This window comes from Anolis carolinensis, chromosome 2 (genome assembly GCF_035594765.1).
Source record: "Anolis carolinensis isolate JA03-04 chromosome 2, rAnoCar3.1.pri, whole genome shotgun sequence".
Classification (NCBI taxonomy): domain Eukaryota; kingdom Metazoa; phylum Chordata; class Lepidosauria; order Squamata; family Dactyloidae; genus Anolis; species Anolis carolinensis.
The window spans coordinates 196,426,851-196,444,246 of NC_085842.1; the positions used below are offsets into that span (position 1 = coordinate 196,426,851).

Here is a 17,396-nt window from a genome sequence, read left to right on the forward strand (position 1 = left end):
TGAGAAAAGATCTAGCAACACCTTTGAAACCAACAGAGGCCCCTTCCACACTGCCCCTATATTACATGATCTGATCCCAGATTATCTTCTTATCCCAGATTATCTGACAGTGGAGACTCATATAATCCAGTTTAAATCAGATAATCTAGGATCAGATCCTGGGATATAGGTCAGTGTGGAAGGGGCCTGATTTTTTTTACCAACATGGGGGTGCATCTACACTGCAGAATGAATGAAGTTTGACACAACTTTAACTGCCTGTGACAACATACTCTGGGCTTATGTGAGTAAGTAAAGCTTTATTTCTATCCCACCTTATTTCCCCATAGGGGCTCAGGGTGGTTCACAACATAAAAGGCAAACATTCAATGCCATAAAATACAACAAAAGACTAAAACAATTCAGAAGAAACAAAATAGAGCATTCAACAATAAAGCAGACCATAAAAAGGTAAAGGTTTTACTTTGACATTAAGTCTAGTCGTGTCCGACTCTGGGGATTGGTGCTCATCTCCATTTCTAAGCCGAAGAGCCGGCATTGTCCATAGACACCTTCAAGGTCATGTGGCCGGCATATGAAAACAATAATAATATGTTATACTATGTTAACAAAGCAAAGTCAAAAGCTGTGTCTAAATTCCATTCCTTATTTCATAGAGCCAGATCATGGGATTTATTTGGGGAAGCACCATCACTCCTTAAGAGAGAGGGCTAGACCCATGCAAGCCCATAGTCAAGGGGGGGGGGGGGTTAGGGGTTTAAACCATCTGCAAAAATGTTTAGGTAAAAAAAAAACCCAACCTAGCTTAATCATAGATTTTAACTGGTTAACCAAATCCCCCTACCAAGTCAATCATGTCAAAGCGAATTGAGGGTACAGTCATAATGTATTTTTATAAACCACAAAGTTAAAACTTGATATTATACTAGATTTCCTTTGACCAGAAGCCAGCCACTGCGAATGCCTTTGGTGTCGCTGTTGGAAGATCCTCCATTGTGCATGTGGTAGGGCTCAGACTGCATTGTAGTAAGTGATCTATAGTTTGCTCTTCACACTTGCATGTCGTAGACTCCACTTTGTAGTCTCATTTCTTAAGATTAGCTCTGCATCTTGTGGTGCCAGAGCACAGTCTGTTCAGCACCTTCCAAATCGCCCAGTCTTCTGTGTGCCCAGGAAGGAGTTTCTCATCCGGAATCAGCCACTGATTGAGGTTCTGGGTTTTAGCCTGCCACTTTTGGACTCTTGCTTGCTGAGGTGTTCCTGCGAGCATCTCTAAAGATCTTAGAAAACTATTTCTTGATTTAAGGCGTCGATGTGCTGGTTGATACCCAAACAGAATGGGATGGAGATGTCAATGCCTTGGTCCTTTCATTATTGGCTGCTACTTCCCGGTGGTGCAATGCCGGCAAAGCTGTATAATTTCTCCAGTGGTGTGGAGCATAGACATCCTGTGATAATGCAGCATGTCATTAAGAGCCACATCCACTGTTTTAACACAGCTATGGGCCTGCTCCCATGACACCACAGCCTTGAGTCATGGTGATGAAAGTGGTGTCAAACTTCATTCATTCTACAGTGTGGATTCCTTCTACAGCTGGAAACCTTCTGGCCAATGTTCTGGTTTTTACCTCCATACAAAATCACACTACCTTTCAGTCAAAGGAAGAATGAGTCCTTTCCTAGGCCTGCCCTGTTGATTAGCCACGCCCACCGGGCGTCACGTGAGCTCAACGTCACGCGACGAGGGTTCTCACTGATTGGCCGCCGTCGGGATGACGTAGCCCAAGAGGAAGAGACTGAGGCAAGAAGAGCGGACGTTGGGTGGAGAGGTCAGTCGGAGCGTCGCTTTGCCGTCTTCGGGTGGGGGAGGGTTCTCGGTTGCCATGGAGATCGCCTATATGGCCCAATGTCCCCCACTCAAGAGAGATCTTGGGTGTCTTAGATATGGAAACAGTGAAGGAAGAGGGAGCCTCCCAGGGCCCTTCCACACAGCCATCTAACCCAGAATATCAAGGCAGGAAATCCCACAATATCTGCTTTGAACTGGACTATATGGCAGTGTGGACATAGATAACCTAGTTCAAAGCAGATACTGTGGGATTTTCTGCCATTAGTTTCTGGGTTATATGGCTGTGTGGAAGGGCCTTTAGATAAGGAGACACTGAAGGCAGAGGGAGTCTCCCAGGGCCCTTCCACACAGCCATCTAACCCAGAACGTCAAGGCAGAAAATCCCACAATATCTGCTTTGAACTGGCTTATCTGAGTCCACACTGTCATATAATCCAGTTCAGAGCAGATAACGTGGGATTTTATTCAGCTGTGTGGAAGCGGCCTCAGTATTCAAAAAACAAGAAATTACACCTTTAAGACTAGCAGTTTTACAATAACACTTATGTCTAACAAAGTAACACAAGGTTATCCCCCCAGCCCATGTTTAGGTTCCTTTGCCACTAAAGGGAAGGGTTGTTGTGTGTGTTTTTGGGCTGTATGGCCATGTTCCAGAAGCATTCTCTCCTGACGTTTTGCCCACATCTATGACAGGCATCCTCAAAGGTTGTGAGCCCTCTCAACCCGGTCATAGCAAATTTCTACATAGATCACTTTGAAATGTATAAGAGCCTCCGGTGGTCTAGGGGATAAAAGCCTCGTGACTTGAAGGTTGGGTTGCTGACCTGTAAGCTGCCAGGTTCGAAACCCACCCGGGGAGAGCATGGAAGAGCTCCTTCTATCAGCTCCAGCTCCATGCCGGGGACATGAGAGAAGCCTCCCAAAAGGATGGTAAAACATCAAAACATCCGTGCGTCCCCTGGGCAACGTCCTTGCAGACGGCCAATTCTCTCACTTCAGAAGCAACTCCGGTTGCTCCTGACATGAAAAAAAACAACTTTGAAATCTCTGAGGATGCCTGCCATAGATGTGGGCGAAACGTCAGGAGAGAATGCTTCTGAAACATGGCCATACAGCCCAAACATACACAACAACCCTGTGATTCCAGCCATAAAAGCCTTCAACAACACTAAAGTGAAGGTTGGGGGAAAAGAGGAAACTTCTGAAAAATGCTTGACTTGACTTGAGTGGGTCATGCATATTAAAATCAACCCTCTGTATCCAGTTTCTACCATCCACAGCATGAAAATACCTACTCACCCCAATTCCAAAAAGCAAACCTGCATTTTGCCATTTTCTATAAGGAACCCCATTTTATCATGCCGCTAGACATAATTTACTCCATAGATTTTGGTATCAACAGAGGGGTCATTGAACCGAACCCAATTGTATTTTTCCATAGCAACAAGACATAGTTGCTATAAAGACATAGAGTGCATAAAGATGGTTTTTCAGAAATTGATAAAACTATAAGGCTTGATCAGAGAAAAATAATCAGTGGCATATCTAAAAGACTGGAAACCCTCTACATGTGTATTTGTGAAAGAAAATGACCTGATTAGCTGTTAGTTTTGACAATAACTTAGGTTTTGTTATCAGAACATGTAAACAATGTAGCTTTACAGAGTGAGTTGTGGATGCAGAATATCAAGGCAGAAAATCCCACAATATCCGCTTTGAACTGGGTTATCTGAGTCCACACTTTCATATATCCCAGTTCAAAGAATATAATGTGGGATTTTTTTCAGCTGCGTCGAAGGGGTCCCACTCTCAGAGTCCCACTCTAAAGAGGGCTTCTCGTTAACAGGCTTATGATAGTGAACCTAGGAATGAGAGACCTCCGTCTCCACTGCAGAATGAAAACAGTTTGGTATCACTTTAACTGCAGCAGCTTAATGTGAAGGATCTAGGGGCTGTAGTTTGGGGAAGCATCAGCAGAGAAGGCGAAATACATTGTCAAGCTACAACTCCCATGACTCCATAGCATTGGGCAGAGAATTGTGCTGGAGGACCTACAGATCCCTAGAAAGAATATGTCAACAATAATAAAATCCACAAAAGTTAAGCCCGCCTATGTGGAGGGCCAGCTGCACACTGTGTGGACAGTCAGGCATCAGCATCAGATTCTTGGAGACGGATACAGAATTTGGCCTTTAAAATCCAAACTCAGCAAGATTAAACTTTGTTTCTGTTAGGACTTCCAAATGAAAAACAACAACATTGATTTCTAGTTATCGTGCTATATGATAATAGCAGCAAGATTACTTTATGCACAAAAATGGGGGTAGGAGGATAACTGGCAAATTTTATATATCTCATGTCTTGTGATTGTATTTCTATGTTGCTGATTTTATATGTTGTAAGCCGCTTTGAGTCACGTCCCTGGAGGAAAAAAGGGAAATAAATAAATAAATAAATAAATAAATATAAAATGCTTGCGGCTTTTAAAGATTAAATAAAATATTACAATATCAAAGTAGAATAAAGCAGCTGTTTATGATACAAAGTTAGCAGGATGATAATACTATTTTCTTTGCATTTAAGAGAGGAAGGGGAAGTCTTAACTTTTTTAATTTTATGATTTTAGTTTTCGGGGAAGAGGGAAGTTAGTTTTCATTGATCAAAGAGTTGGAAGAAATCACATGGATCATGTAGTCTAACCCCCTGCCATGTAGGAAAATCACAATCAAAGCAGCACCAACAGATGGTTATCCAGCGTCTGTTTAAAACCCCCAAGGAAGGAGCTTCCACCACACTCTGAGGCAGAGAGTTCATCTGTTTAACAGTTCTTACGGCCAGGGAGTTCTTCAGGTGAAATCTCCTTTCCTGTCATTTGAACCCATTGCTCCGAGTCCTAGTCTCCAGGGCAGCAAAAAACAAGCCTGCTCCCTCTTCCTTATGACATCCTTCTACATATTTATACATGGCTATCATATCTATTAATGGGTTTATAGATAGTATAAGTCATGAGTTTTAAAATATTGACTTTACAGATTATACAATGATTTTGCTGGAAAAATCTATATTTTAAAAAAGCAGATTCTGATGGTGGGATTGGCTGTCTACTCTTTCAAACTCTCCCAAAACGCTTGTTAGAAACACATCTCTCCTATTCCTCTCTTAGGCTGCTTGTTCCAGTTGCTCGTCTAGACCTCCTTCACCATGGTGAGTGAATATTGTCTTATAACACCACCACAATCAGAGGATTGTGTGTTGTTGCACACACATACTGTAAACATGCCATGGCCACTCAAGGCCTGTTCTCATCCTCACTCTTAGTGACCTTCATGTCAAGGAAGCAGACAGATATCTCAGTGCAGTCCATGACTGTGAACAATTGCTTAATCTTTAGTAGAAAGTGTTACTTCTCTGGAGGCATTTTTGCCTGAACCAGTGCTTTTATGCAATGTGTAGCCATCAGGATTTGTGCAGTCACAATGCACACAAGTCCCCCAATTCCCACACAGGTGTTGCCTTTTTAAATTGCACACACACATTCACTCTTTGGCTGGACTTGACCTCTCTTTCCCAAGATACTATTACCAAATGAAAACTTGTATGGTTGTTTAGGTTTGATCTACCTCTATTGCTTGAATAACACTATGTAATACGATTTTTGTTCCTGGGTTATAAATGTCATTTCCTAACTGGTTCTATCATAAAAACTTTGAAAAAGTATATTAAACTGCAAAAACTTTGTTTTTGCAGAACATCCTGCAGCACATTTTGTTATAGTTTTTCAATGAATATCTCATTGAATCTCAACCAATTCAACATAGTTTGTCGCAGCCAGAAAAATGAAGTTTCTGAAGTATAACAACTACTTTCAAAGTAAGGACCACACAATTAAACAGGAATAGCACTTTCAAACCAGAAACAGATTTTTTTTTCAAATTTTGTTATAATTTGTAATGTGACTGCTTGAACTAGGCCATAGAGATGGAACAAAGGGTTGCTGTTTGGACTTATTTGACTAGAACTTGGGCAAATTCCATTTTTGACTACTGTTTCCAGAGTCTCCCAACCAGTATAGCCACTAGGAATCTTCTTCACAGTTCCTCTATTTTTCCAATCTAAAGACCTGCTGATTATTGTAGTGCGTTCATGCATTTTGAATTGCCTGAGATAAGATCAAAGATAAGAGTGAGGAACAGAACGCTAATGTTTTCTTTGTTGACTTACAGGGGGAAAGAAAAGGAGTCAATAAGTATTATCCACCTGATTTTGATCCTGCCAAGGTAAGAGAGAATCCAGACATTTCATATCAGCTCTGTGCTTTATGAATTTGTTTAGTATGTCAGGGACACTTTCCTAATTATGAGATGGGGTTTTCTTGGGTTCAACTAAAAGCAGGTCTAGAAGGTATATTTTTCCCTTTCTATATTTGTTTGCATTATGGATAGAGGAAAGTTTGGCACCTCCAGAATTTTTTTTTGCCTCTATCACAAGCCTCACTTAGCATGGCCAGCAATGGGGTTATACACCAATATGTGATATGGAGCACAATAAGTTTTGATAATCTGAAAGGGAACGAGTTCTTCATCCCTTGCATATGCTACTCTGATGTTGAACTGAGTTCCGACTTGTTATCTTAAGTTCACTAAGGCAGAGACACAGAAGGGAAAATATCCTAGAATGTTTCACTCTTGGTTGAGAACCCAGAAGTCACCCTGTGTCTCTTTAGAACTGTCAGTGTTACCGGTTTCTGGAAATAGCCTTCTGTCTATTGGCATGCTCATTGAGGAGTTGAAAGGTGAATGTGTCAAGGCCCCCCCTTTGCCAGGGGCAGATTCTTTTCCTTCACTCTGAGGCTACACTTCCATATAATAGAGTTTCTGAATCCAGATTATCTGCTTTGAACTGGATTACATGACTCTACACTGTCATATAATCCAGATCAAAACAGATAATTTGGATTCAGAAACTGGATTATATGGCAGTGTAGATGGGTCCTGAGAAATCCATTGTGGATGTAACTTTAGGAGGTTTTATCCCACAATAACTGATTGTGTGAACAGTATCTGGGTGCCATATGTTTCCAGAGTGTTCTCAAAGCAACTCCCCTCTCAAATCAATGTTTCCATTTCCTTGCAATGATGGTGAGAAGTCTATGATAGAAATCTCTATCCCTCAAGAACAGCTCTGCTATTGCATTTTAAATGTGTTTAAAATGGGAAGCACATGAATAAAGTTGGAGTCTTGCTTGTTTGATAGGTTGTGGACTTTTTCCACTTTTCATGCCTCCCCGCCGCCGCTGCCAACATATTGTTAATATGTGGTCAGTGAAACAGTTTTGGGGGGATGAGGGTTTTGGGAGGACAAACTGCCTTTTGGTATAGGTTTCAAATGCAATTTCTCCAAAATTACATTTTAAATTATTATTTGAAAATTGCAGTGCTCAGAGGGCTTTTTAAGGTCGCAAAAGTGTGGGTTTGGGTGTTTGACTTTCCTCATCTCCAGTTGAGCACCTTCCTTCTCTTTCCTTTTGCAGCATGGCTCCCTTAATAAGTACCGCAACAGCCACCCATTGCGGGAAAGAGCACGTAAGCTCTCCCAGGGCATCCTCATCATCAGGTAAGGACACCTAAAAATCATCTTTTGCATGCTTGCCACTTAAAAGAGACAAAGATAGACTCCTTGGTGATGACAGCATGGAAGTCTTAACTCACTGTTGTCTTAGCAAGGAAGTACTGGAAAAACCACCTTTTCTCTCTGGGCCTTTCCACACAGCCATATAACTCAGAATATCAAGGCAGATAATCCACAAGATCTGCTTTGAACTGGGTTATCTGAGTCCACGCTGCCATATATTCCAGTTCAAAGCCGAAAATGTGGGATTTTATTCAGCTGTGTGAAAGGTGCATCTGTGAGGCCTGCATATAAGAGCAGAACTTGCTCTAGATTCACCAGGTTATGAGCAAGCATCACATGAGGCTTACCTTCAAAGCCACTGAAGCTGTTGGATGTTTATATGGTGTGTAGTAAACTTCCCTTGGCTCCTTTTTTTAAAGGTTTGAAATGCCCTATAACATCTGGTGTGATGGCTGCCAGAACCACATTGGCATGGGTAAGTCTGAGTTGCACCTTCCAAACAACCTTTCAAAGTAGCCAGTGAAAAGAACTTGAATTTAGCAGGATTTAGAGATGAGGGGTGGGTGATACAGAGTGAGTCTAAATTCATAATGTGGAAAAAAGAATGCTGCTGGTCTACCCAATATCCTAAATCTCACCTTTTGCATGTAGTTTTCTAGTGTTGGACATAATCACCTACTGCTCAAATACTTGGCACCTTGAGCTGGATTGGGAAGAAACGTGAGAAGGAAGACATGCATTTTACACTCAGTAATAACATAGAGGCAAATGTAGCTCATGGAAACAAGAAGAATGGGCTTTAGGAACTCTGGGAAGATTGAGAGGGAGTGGGAATGAGAACCTTTAGCTTTTTGACAATTTCACTATGTAACATGATTTTTGTTCCTTGGTTATAAATGTTGTTTCCTAATTGGTTATATCATCAAAACGTGGAAAATATTTATTAAATTGCAAAACCTTTGTTTTTGTGGGACATCCTGCAGCACATTTTGCTATAGTTATTCAATTAATATTTCATGAAGTCTCAACTAATTCAACATAGTTTGTAGCAATCATGAAAACGAAGTTTCCAAATTATAAGAACTATTTTCAAAGTAAGTTCTGCACAATTAAACAGGAAATAACACTTTCAAACCAGGAACAGATTTTTTTTCCAAATTTTGTTACATAGTGTTTGGTAAAGTGTATTGAAAATTGATTATATTGTGTATACTTAAAATAAATAAAATGATCATGTCTGGTAGTTATCAGATTCCAGGGAGAGGACTGTGATCAGGAAAACTGTTGAAGGTATGTACATAAATGGAATGTCCTTCTTCACTCTCTTTGCCACAGGTGTTCGCTACAACGCAGAGAAGAAGAAAGTTGGCAATTATTACACAACCCCCATCTACAGGTTTGTATTGTCTTTAGTGGTGCTTTTGCGCTGGGCAATTGTTGGAGGCTGGCAAGAGGATGGATTTTAACTGAATATTTTAGTGCTGTTTTTGTTTAATTCGGTTTTTAATGTTTATATATTTGTATATTTAAAATTCTATACTATCACTTTGAGTCCTCTTTAGGGAGATAAAGTGGGGTATATATAAATAATAATAATTACCATCATCATCATCATAGGAGACAGCAGCTAGCCAGCCTATATGTAATTTTTGCCCACATTTCCAGGCAAACAAATGTAACTCTGTATACATTTGAATATAGTGTGTATGTCCAGCTCTATGAGCTTGGAAAAAAGTATCATCCCTCAATGACTATTGAATCTCCTGCCCTCTAAAATCTATCTGTGCCCAATTGTGTTTTCAAACCATAAAAACTGTAGTAGTTGACTGGTACACCATGCTGTCCTCTAAATGCAATGCCAATTTTTTGTTAGCAGCTCTACAAAATACACATAGTCCTAGTATTCATTTTATTTTTTATATTCCCGAGTGGGAAGCAGGGAGAGAGCCAGCATAGCCTCTCACAAAAAGACATGCCAGAGGGTGGGAGTAGCCACTGAGAAGACTCTCATGTCCACACCAAGCGAACCTGTGATGGTGGCAGGATAGAGAGCAAGTGTTCCCCTCAAGATCTTAAAAAATTGTATCAGGAGATACAGTAGAGTCTCGGTTATCCAACTTCCATTTATCCGACACTCCGTATTATCCAAGGCTGGGGCCACCCTCCCTTGCTCACTCATCTGCCCTCCCTCGCTCACTCACCGCTTCCAGGACCCAGCCTGGTGACTAAGCGAGAGAGCGAGGGCAAGTGAGTGAGTGAGAGAGGGAGAGCGAGTGACAAAGGCGGCAGCAATGGCTGAAGTAGGAGCCTGGAAGAGGTGTCCAGGCTCCTGCTCCTGTCGCTGTTGCACCTTTGTTTATTTGTTTATTTATTTATTTATTTGCAGTATTTATATTCCGCCCTTCTCACCCCGAAGGGGACTAGGGGCGGATCACATTATATACATATAGGGCAAACATTCAATGCCCATATACACATAGAACCAAGACAGACACAAACGCAAAGGCAATTTAACCTTCTCCTGAGGGGATGTTCGATTCTGGCCACAGTGGGGAGCAGCTTGCTCTTGCTCTCTTACTCACCTGCCCTCCCTCGCTCTCTCACTCACTCACTGAGCCGGGTCTCCATTTCACCTCCTGGGTCATGTGGCCGGCATGACCTCATGGAGCACAGTAACCTTCCCACTGAAGCGGTACCTATTGATCTACTCACATTTGCATGTTTTTGAACTGCTAGTTTGGCAGAAGCTGGGGCTAACAACGGGAGCTCATCCCATCCTGCAGATTCGAATCACCAACCTTCCAGTCAGCAAGAACAGCAGTTTAACCTACTGTACCACCAGGGCCCAATAAAGATAACATAAACATCAACTATAATTTTTGTGGTTTGGGGGAGAACTGTTTAAAAATATACAAGGGCAGTAAAAGAATCACCCACAGGGCTCACTGAGCAATTATTTAGTATACACAGGCTTTGTATTCTCTGATTCTGCAGACTTTTGTAAAGGGTGCAGCTCCAAACCTAGTGGCAATGAGATTCTCCCTATTCTCAAAAATGTCCCCATCTCCTGTAGAGCACAAACTGCTGTGCAAACATAAACCCCCCTAGAGGACAGCTTGGTTTCCTCTGGAAGATACAGCAATACATCATGGTCCTTGATGTGTTGTTTCCCAGCCTTTGACTTTCCATACCTTTTGGACTTCATCTCCTATTATCCTTGGCCATTGTGGTTGGGGCTTCTGGGAGCCCAAAGTTTGAGAGCCTTTGTTACAATATGGCCCTGGGTGTCTTTCCTGGCCTGCCCACTCATAGCCACAACAGTGGATGGCGTTCCTCCAGCCATTCTGTGTCACCCTCTGCCTTGCAGGTTCCGTATGAAGTGCCATCTTTGCCCCAACCACATTGAGATGCAGACAGACCCTGCCAGCTGTGACTATGTCATTGTCAGTGGCGCACGGCGCAAGGAAGAGCGTTGGGATGGGGAAGCCAATGAGCAGATCCTGACCACAGGTGAGAGGGGAGGAGTACCCATCCTTCTGTTGGGGCCCTTGAGGGCTCATCTGGCTTGGCCTGGCCTGCCTCATGCCTGTGTTTGTCTGCTCCCAGCTCATGAGGAGAAGCAGAAGTTGGAGACGGATGCCATGTATCGGCTGGAACACGGCTCAAAGGATCAGAGCAAACTCCAGCGAGCCCTCCCCACGCTGCAGAACATCCAGGAGGCCCAGAGTGCTTGGAAGGATGACTTTGCCCTCAACAGCCTCCTTCGGCGAAAATTCAGGGTAAGCCAGTGGGAGGCAGGGAAGGATCATTTCTCTTCACAGCTTTAGAACAAATTGGTTCACAGGCCTGGATGAAGCAGAACAGGACAGAAGCACAAGTGCATTTCTATTAATAAGCATTTAAAAACAAAAATAGGACAGTCAGAACATTAAATAAGATGTACTTAATTGTCCGTGAATTATAATGGATTACATTTAAATAAGGAATAAGTATCCCTTATATTTACAATGAAAAGTTATCAGTTCTTGATAACCTTTAAACTTTTTATCTTACTTTTACAAAGCTGTAGAAATATCAGGAAAATTGTCTGATCTAATTAATTAATTATAGTTCATTAATCCAAGGAGCCCCAGTGGCAAAGTGTGTTAAAGCACTTTGCTGCTGAACTTGCAGACCGAAAGGTCCCAGGTTCAAACCCCGGGAGTGGTGGGAGCGGCCGCTGTTAGCTCCAGCTTCTGCCAGCCTAGCAGTTCGAAAACATGTCATTGTGAGTAGATCAATATGGCGGGAAGGTAACGGTGCTCCATGCAGTCATGCCGGCCACATGACCTTGGAGGCATCTACGGACAATGCCGGCTCAACTTAGAAATGGAGATGAGCACCAACCCCCAGAGTCAGACATGACTGGACTTAACATCAGGGGAAACCTTTACCTTTAATCCAGTAGTAATCACTTTCTGCAGACCCCAGACCCACTTTTAACTCAATCTTGAAATGTGAGCCATGTTTAGATTTTTTTTTCTATATAGGTATCTCCTTTCTCCCCGTCTTGGTCTTATTTTCCTTCACTTGCTATTTTTCTCTATTTCTCCTACCGTATCATTGTAAACTGCAAAACACTGGTTATTCTGTTGGCACAATGATCTCCAATTGGAGCAATGTCTGAATGTGAGTTAATTAATTTGTAAATTAAGCCTGAGGTTCAATACCCACTTACTAGGAAGGAAGTTTAATTGTGTTCAGAAGGACTTATTTCCCATGAAATATCTATAGCATTACACTGCAAATAATTCTTAAAGAGGTCCATAAAAGTTCACTGACCTTTAAATTGATGCCATTATATTTATTTTTGGATTATGATAATAGATTGTGATTTCAATAATTTTAATGTTGAAATGTTTTAGCAGTTGTTTTAATACTGTATATATGTTTTATTTGTTGGATATGTGTTATACAGTATCTAATTGTGCCTTTATGTGCACTGCCCTGAGCCCCCTTTGGGATGAGAAAGGCAGGATATAAATATGGCAAATAAATAAATAAATCTTGGTCTTTTTCATTATGAAAGTTTTTTTTTGTAATTGATATTACAACATCTGGATTGTGTATAGTAATTTCTACAAACACTACAATAATAAGAAAAAGAAAAGAAAGCACAGAAGAAACAAATACCAGAACCCCAGAGAATATGGTCACTAACCTATCCCGAGATTCTCCCACATCTAAACAAATGAACAAATTAACTTCCCAACCATCAGTAAAAAAAACTACAGTAAACTCCTCATTACTACTTAACTAAAATTTAAACTTTCGTTTACAAATCAAATAATAAAGCTCAATGTGTTGTCGAAGGCTTTCATAGCCAGAATCACTGGGCTGCTGTGAGTTTTCCAGGCTGTATGACCATGTTCCAGAAACATTCTCTCCTGATGTTTCAAGATATGTTTATATATCTGTGGAATGTCGATGCAGGAATCAGCCAGGCTTTGAAGCTGCAAGGCTATTCAGTGCTAATCAAGCTGGCCAGTTGCAACATCCACACTAGCCTCAAATAGACACATGTATTTTTTTAGTGATCTACTAAATGCCATAAACTCCTCTCCGGTTATCACAGCTTTTAAAATGTTTCTCTTTCTTTCTCCCACCCTGGACATTCCACAGATATATCAACCCCACTTGCCTAGTTTCCAACAGACCTCACAACCTCTGAGGATGCCTGCCATAGCTGTGGGCGAAACGTCAGGAGAGAATGCTTTTGGAACATGGCCATAAAGCCCAGAAAACTCACAGCCACCCAATTAAAGCTCAGCTTTCTAATGTCATAAGTATTATTATTCTTTCTGCTTTATGTAGGATAAAAATGCTCCCAGGGTATTAATTTTCCAAATAAATTAGATTTGTCCCTTTCTTACTGGTTTGTTTTCTTCTCACCATGTTAGTCCTCATCCTGTGTTTTGCTCTGCCACCTCTCAATCTCTGTTAGCTTTAGTCTGTGGTCCTAGATTTTGAATGTATCTCATTTTCTCCTTTCCCTTTGCCATAGGAAGAGAAAAAGGTCCTACAAGAGGAGGAAAAGAAGGACCTTGCCTTGCAGAAAAAAGCAAATCTGTGCATCCCTCTTGTACGAGAGTCTGATGAAGATCGGCATCTGGCAGCATTGCTTAAATATCAGAGCCTTGGCTGTATGTTGAAATTGAACTGCTGTGGTTTTTCATCGGGGCAGAGGATGCAAGTGCAAGGATATAAGAATTTTCCAGTTGATAATATACTGCTGATAATTGTAGTACTATGACTCCATTGTTAGCTGTTGTGATTCCACCCCATTGAATCCTGAGATTTGCCATGTAGGGAGTGGCCTTTTGATTTCGCAAGCATCTCCTTTGGGTCTGAGCAAACTGCAAGCCCCGGGATTCCATAGGAAGTTGTAAAGTGGAATCATGGTGCTGTAATTGTGTAGTGTGAAAGGGCCTCTGGTCAGTTGTGAAAAGGCTGCTTTCTGAAGAAAGCTTTTGCTTTTTTATCGTGTCAGAAGCGACTTGAGTACATACTGCAAGTTGCTTCTGGTATGAGAGAATTGGCTGTCTACTAAGATGTTGCCCAGGGGATGCCTGGATGTGTTTCTGCTTACAACATTGCTGGGATTTCTGGGAGTTGTAGGCCAAAACACCTGGGGATGCACAGACTGAGAACCACTATCCTAGATTATCTGTCAGTGTAGACGAATATAAAGCAGATAATCTGGGATCAGATCCTGGGATATAGGACAGTGTAGATCCAGCTTTAGTATCATTTGCATTTGTTAGTCTTTCTTCTGTGTTAGGATTTGTCAAAGCTTGATTCCTTTAAGAATCACTAAAACTTCATACTGTATTCTATGGCCCCTTCCACACACTGAATAAAATCCCACATTATCTGCTTTGAACTGGAATATAGGGCAGTGTGGACTCAGATAACCCAGTTCAAAGAAGATATTGTGGGATTTCCTGCCTTGATATTATGGGTTATATTTGCTGTGTGGAAGTGCCCTATATTTAGTTGATCTAATATGATTGATAGCAGTGCTCCCACCTCAACAATGATGGACAAATATAGGAGTAAATAAATTTTCACTGAAAAATATTGGAAAACACCCCATGTTTCTGATTGGCGAGACATAGATTTCCCAGTGAATTATAAAACTTCCTGGACTATTTGCACTTTCTCTGGGCCCTTCCACAAAGTCATGTAACCCAGAATATCAAGGCAGATAATCCACAATTTCTGTTTTGAACTGGATTATCTGAGTCCACACTGCCATATAATCCATTTCAATGTGGATTTTATACAGCTGTGTGGAAAGGGCCTCAGATAATCCAGTTACAAGCATATATTGTGGATTTTTTTTTTCCGTGTCAGGAGCAACCTGAGTTGCTTCTGGTGTGAGAGAATTGGCCGTCTGCAAGGACGTTGCCCAGGGGACGCCCGGATGTTTTGATGTTTTACCATCCTTGTGGGAGGCTTCTCTCATGTCCCCGCATGGAGCTGGAGCTGATAGAGCGAACTCATCTGCGCTTTCCCTGGGTGGGATTCGAACCTGGCAGCCTTCAGGTCAGCAACCCAACCTTGAAGTCACAAAGCTTTAATCCACTAGGCCACGGGGTCTCCGATATTGTGGATTATCGGCCTTGATATTCTGGGTTATATGGCTGTGTGGAAGGGGCCTCTGCCTGGCATAACTTGCAGGTCTGTTAAAAATAAAGTAGCATGGAGAAGACCTGTGTATGCCACATTGACCTCATAGGAGGTGAGTCACGATATAAATGCAACACATAACACAATTGTCTTCATTGACAACCCCAGTCAAAAAGAGTCTTGGTTACTTGGTTTTTAGGCCTGTTTCTGGGGTTATATGGGACGCAGACCGAAAGGTCCCAGGTCCAAATCCTGGGAGCGGAATTAGCGCCCGCTGTTAGCCCCAGCTCCTGCCAACCTAGCAGTTCGAAAACATGCAAATGTGAGTAGATCAATAGGTACCACTCCGGCAGGAAGGTAACGGCGCTCCATGCAGTCATGCTGGCCACATGACCTTGGAGGTGTCTACGGACAACTCCGGCTCTTCGGCTTAGAAATGGAGATGAGCACCAACCCCCAGAGTCGGTCACGACTGGACTTAACGTCAGGGGAAAACCTTTACCTTTACTATGGGACACTGATTCAGAAGATTGTATTGAATAGACTGCATACGCTCTAGTTTCTTAAATATGGTTATCATGGTTTTCTATGGATGAGCAGACGAAGCATGGTAGATGGTATATGTTCTGCATCTCAAAAACCAGGGAGACTGGTACAACTTTTGGAATTGGCAGGTCAAATATACTCAGAAATGACTAACATTTGAGGCACCAAAACGTGTTTTGGACAGTATAAGTTTTGCCTTTATTGATGATAACTCACTCCCGTCTCTCCTTCCAGCTTATGAAGACAAACAGAAGCAAAAGCGAAGTGAGATTGCTGACCGCCCATGGTTTTCACCCAGCCAGCCTTCAAACACTAAAGCCAGTGACACTGTGAAAAGGCTGGCCTTTGCTGGGAAATCAACGGCTGGCAAGTCACCAGTAGCTATGAACAGCCTGGGCGTTGTGCGTCGAAAATCGAGGGAGAAGGAACAGTCTGACATGGAGGAGGAGAATGAGGCTTCCAATCTCACGGCCCACGTTTGCAGGCAAGACCAGGACAGTCACACACATGGCGTGTCCCTTGACTCTTCCGTGGGGCCCGAGGGGGGTTCCCAAAAAGCTGAAGGAATCCCTCCATCAAATTTGGCTGCCTCCTTAGTTGCAGATTATTCAGACTCTGCATCTGATCCAGAAGCTGAACTATGAACAGAGGCCTGACTAGAGCAAACAAAAGACTGAAGTATAAAAGCTCAATGACTACAAAGCGAGACTGTGTGTGTGTGTGTGTGTGTGTGTATGTATGGGAAAGTATCATAGAGAGATTGAAAATATATTTGCATGCTGCTCAGGAGTTACATTCTCCTGCCTCTTCTTGGGCTGTATGGAACTGACTTCCTGGTTATTTAAACATGAACTCTTCCAATAAATGAAAGCACTATCCCCACAGAACTGCTTAGTGTGTTCTTAATAAGAGCTTGACTGCTTCACACAAATACTACGTACAGGCAGAGATCTTCAATTATCCTTGCAGACAAGAAAAAAATTGACACACATTTTACAAACAATACTGGACCAGAACAAAACAGGATTTTAAGGGTGGAAAAAGAAAGGAAAGGAAGAGAGAAGGAAGGGGGGAAAGAAGGAAAAAGGAAAGAAAGGAAGAAGAAAGGAGGGGAGGGAAAAAGAGAAAGAAAACGGGAAGAAGAAAGGAAGAGGGACGGGGAAGAAAGGAAGGGAAGAAGGAAGGAAAAAGGGAAGAAAGGAAAAAGAAAGTAAAGAAGGAAGGAAAAAAGGTAGAGAAGAAGGAAAGGAAGGAAGGGAAAGAGAAGGCACACTTGGAGTCAACTTGTTTGACTGAATTTTGTATCCACGATGTTAAAATCGATTTCATCAGAATCAACAGAAAAAACTGTACAGGATTTCAATTTACTAGCCATTCTTATACATAAAGTTTCAATTTTATTAGACCCTAAAACTGGCATTTTCTTAAATGTTGTGGGCACGCTGACTAGCTACCCTTCATATAAGGGGTTCTATACCAGCAATTGCAGTTAAGAGACTTCAAACGTTGGGAAACTTAGTTTTAACACCTGACTGGCGCTACAGCTAAAATTTGAACAAAAATTGAGACATGATGGTGGGAAGGTTTAGATCACCTGGCATGGAATGACACGGAAGAAAGGACAGAAGAAAGGAAAAAGGAAGAATGGAAAAGGAAGAGGGAAGGAAGGGGGAAAAGGAAAGGACGGGAAAGGGAAAGA

General features: G+C 42.0%; 1 protein-coding gene across 1 annotated transcript; it reads left to right on the forward strand.

Moving 5' to 3' along the window:
* Window positions 1–1,722: 1,722 nt before the first annotated feature.
* yju2b (YJU2 splicing factor homolog B) lies at window positions 1,723–16,584 on the forward strand. The gene is made up of 10 exons (XM_003216395.4): window positions 1,723–1,829; window positions 5,013–5,053; window positions 6,073–6,126; window positions 7,380–7,462; window positions 7,900–7,955; window positions 8,816–8,876; window positions 10,848–10,990; window positions 11,087–11,259; window positions 13,524–13,662; window positions 15,932–16,584. The coding sequence occupies exons 2-10, from the start codon at window positions 5,051–5,053 to the stop codon at window positions 16,339–16,341; spliced, it is 1,122 nt and encodes a 373-aa protein (XP_003216443.1). The 5' UTR covers window positions 1,723–1,829; window positions 5,013–5,050; the 3' UTR covers window positions 16,342–16,584.
* Window positions 16,585–17,396: the final 812 nt, after the last annotated feature.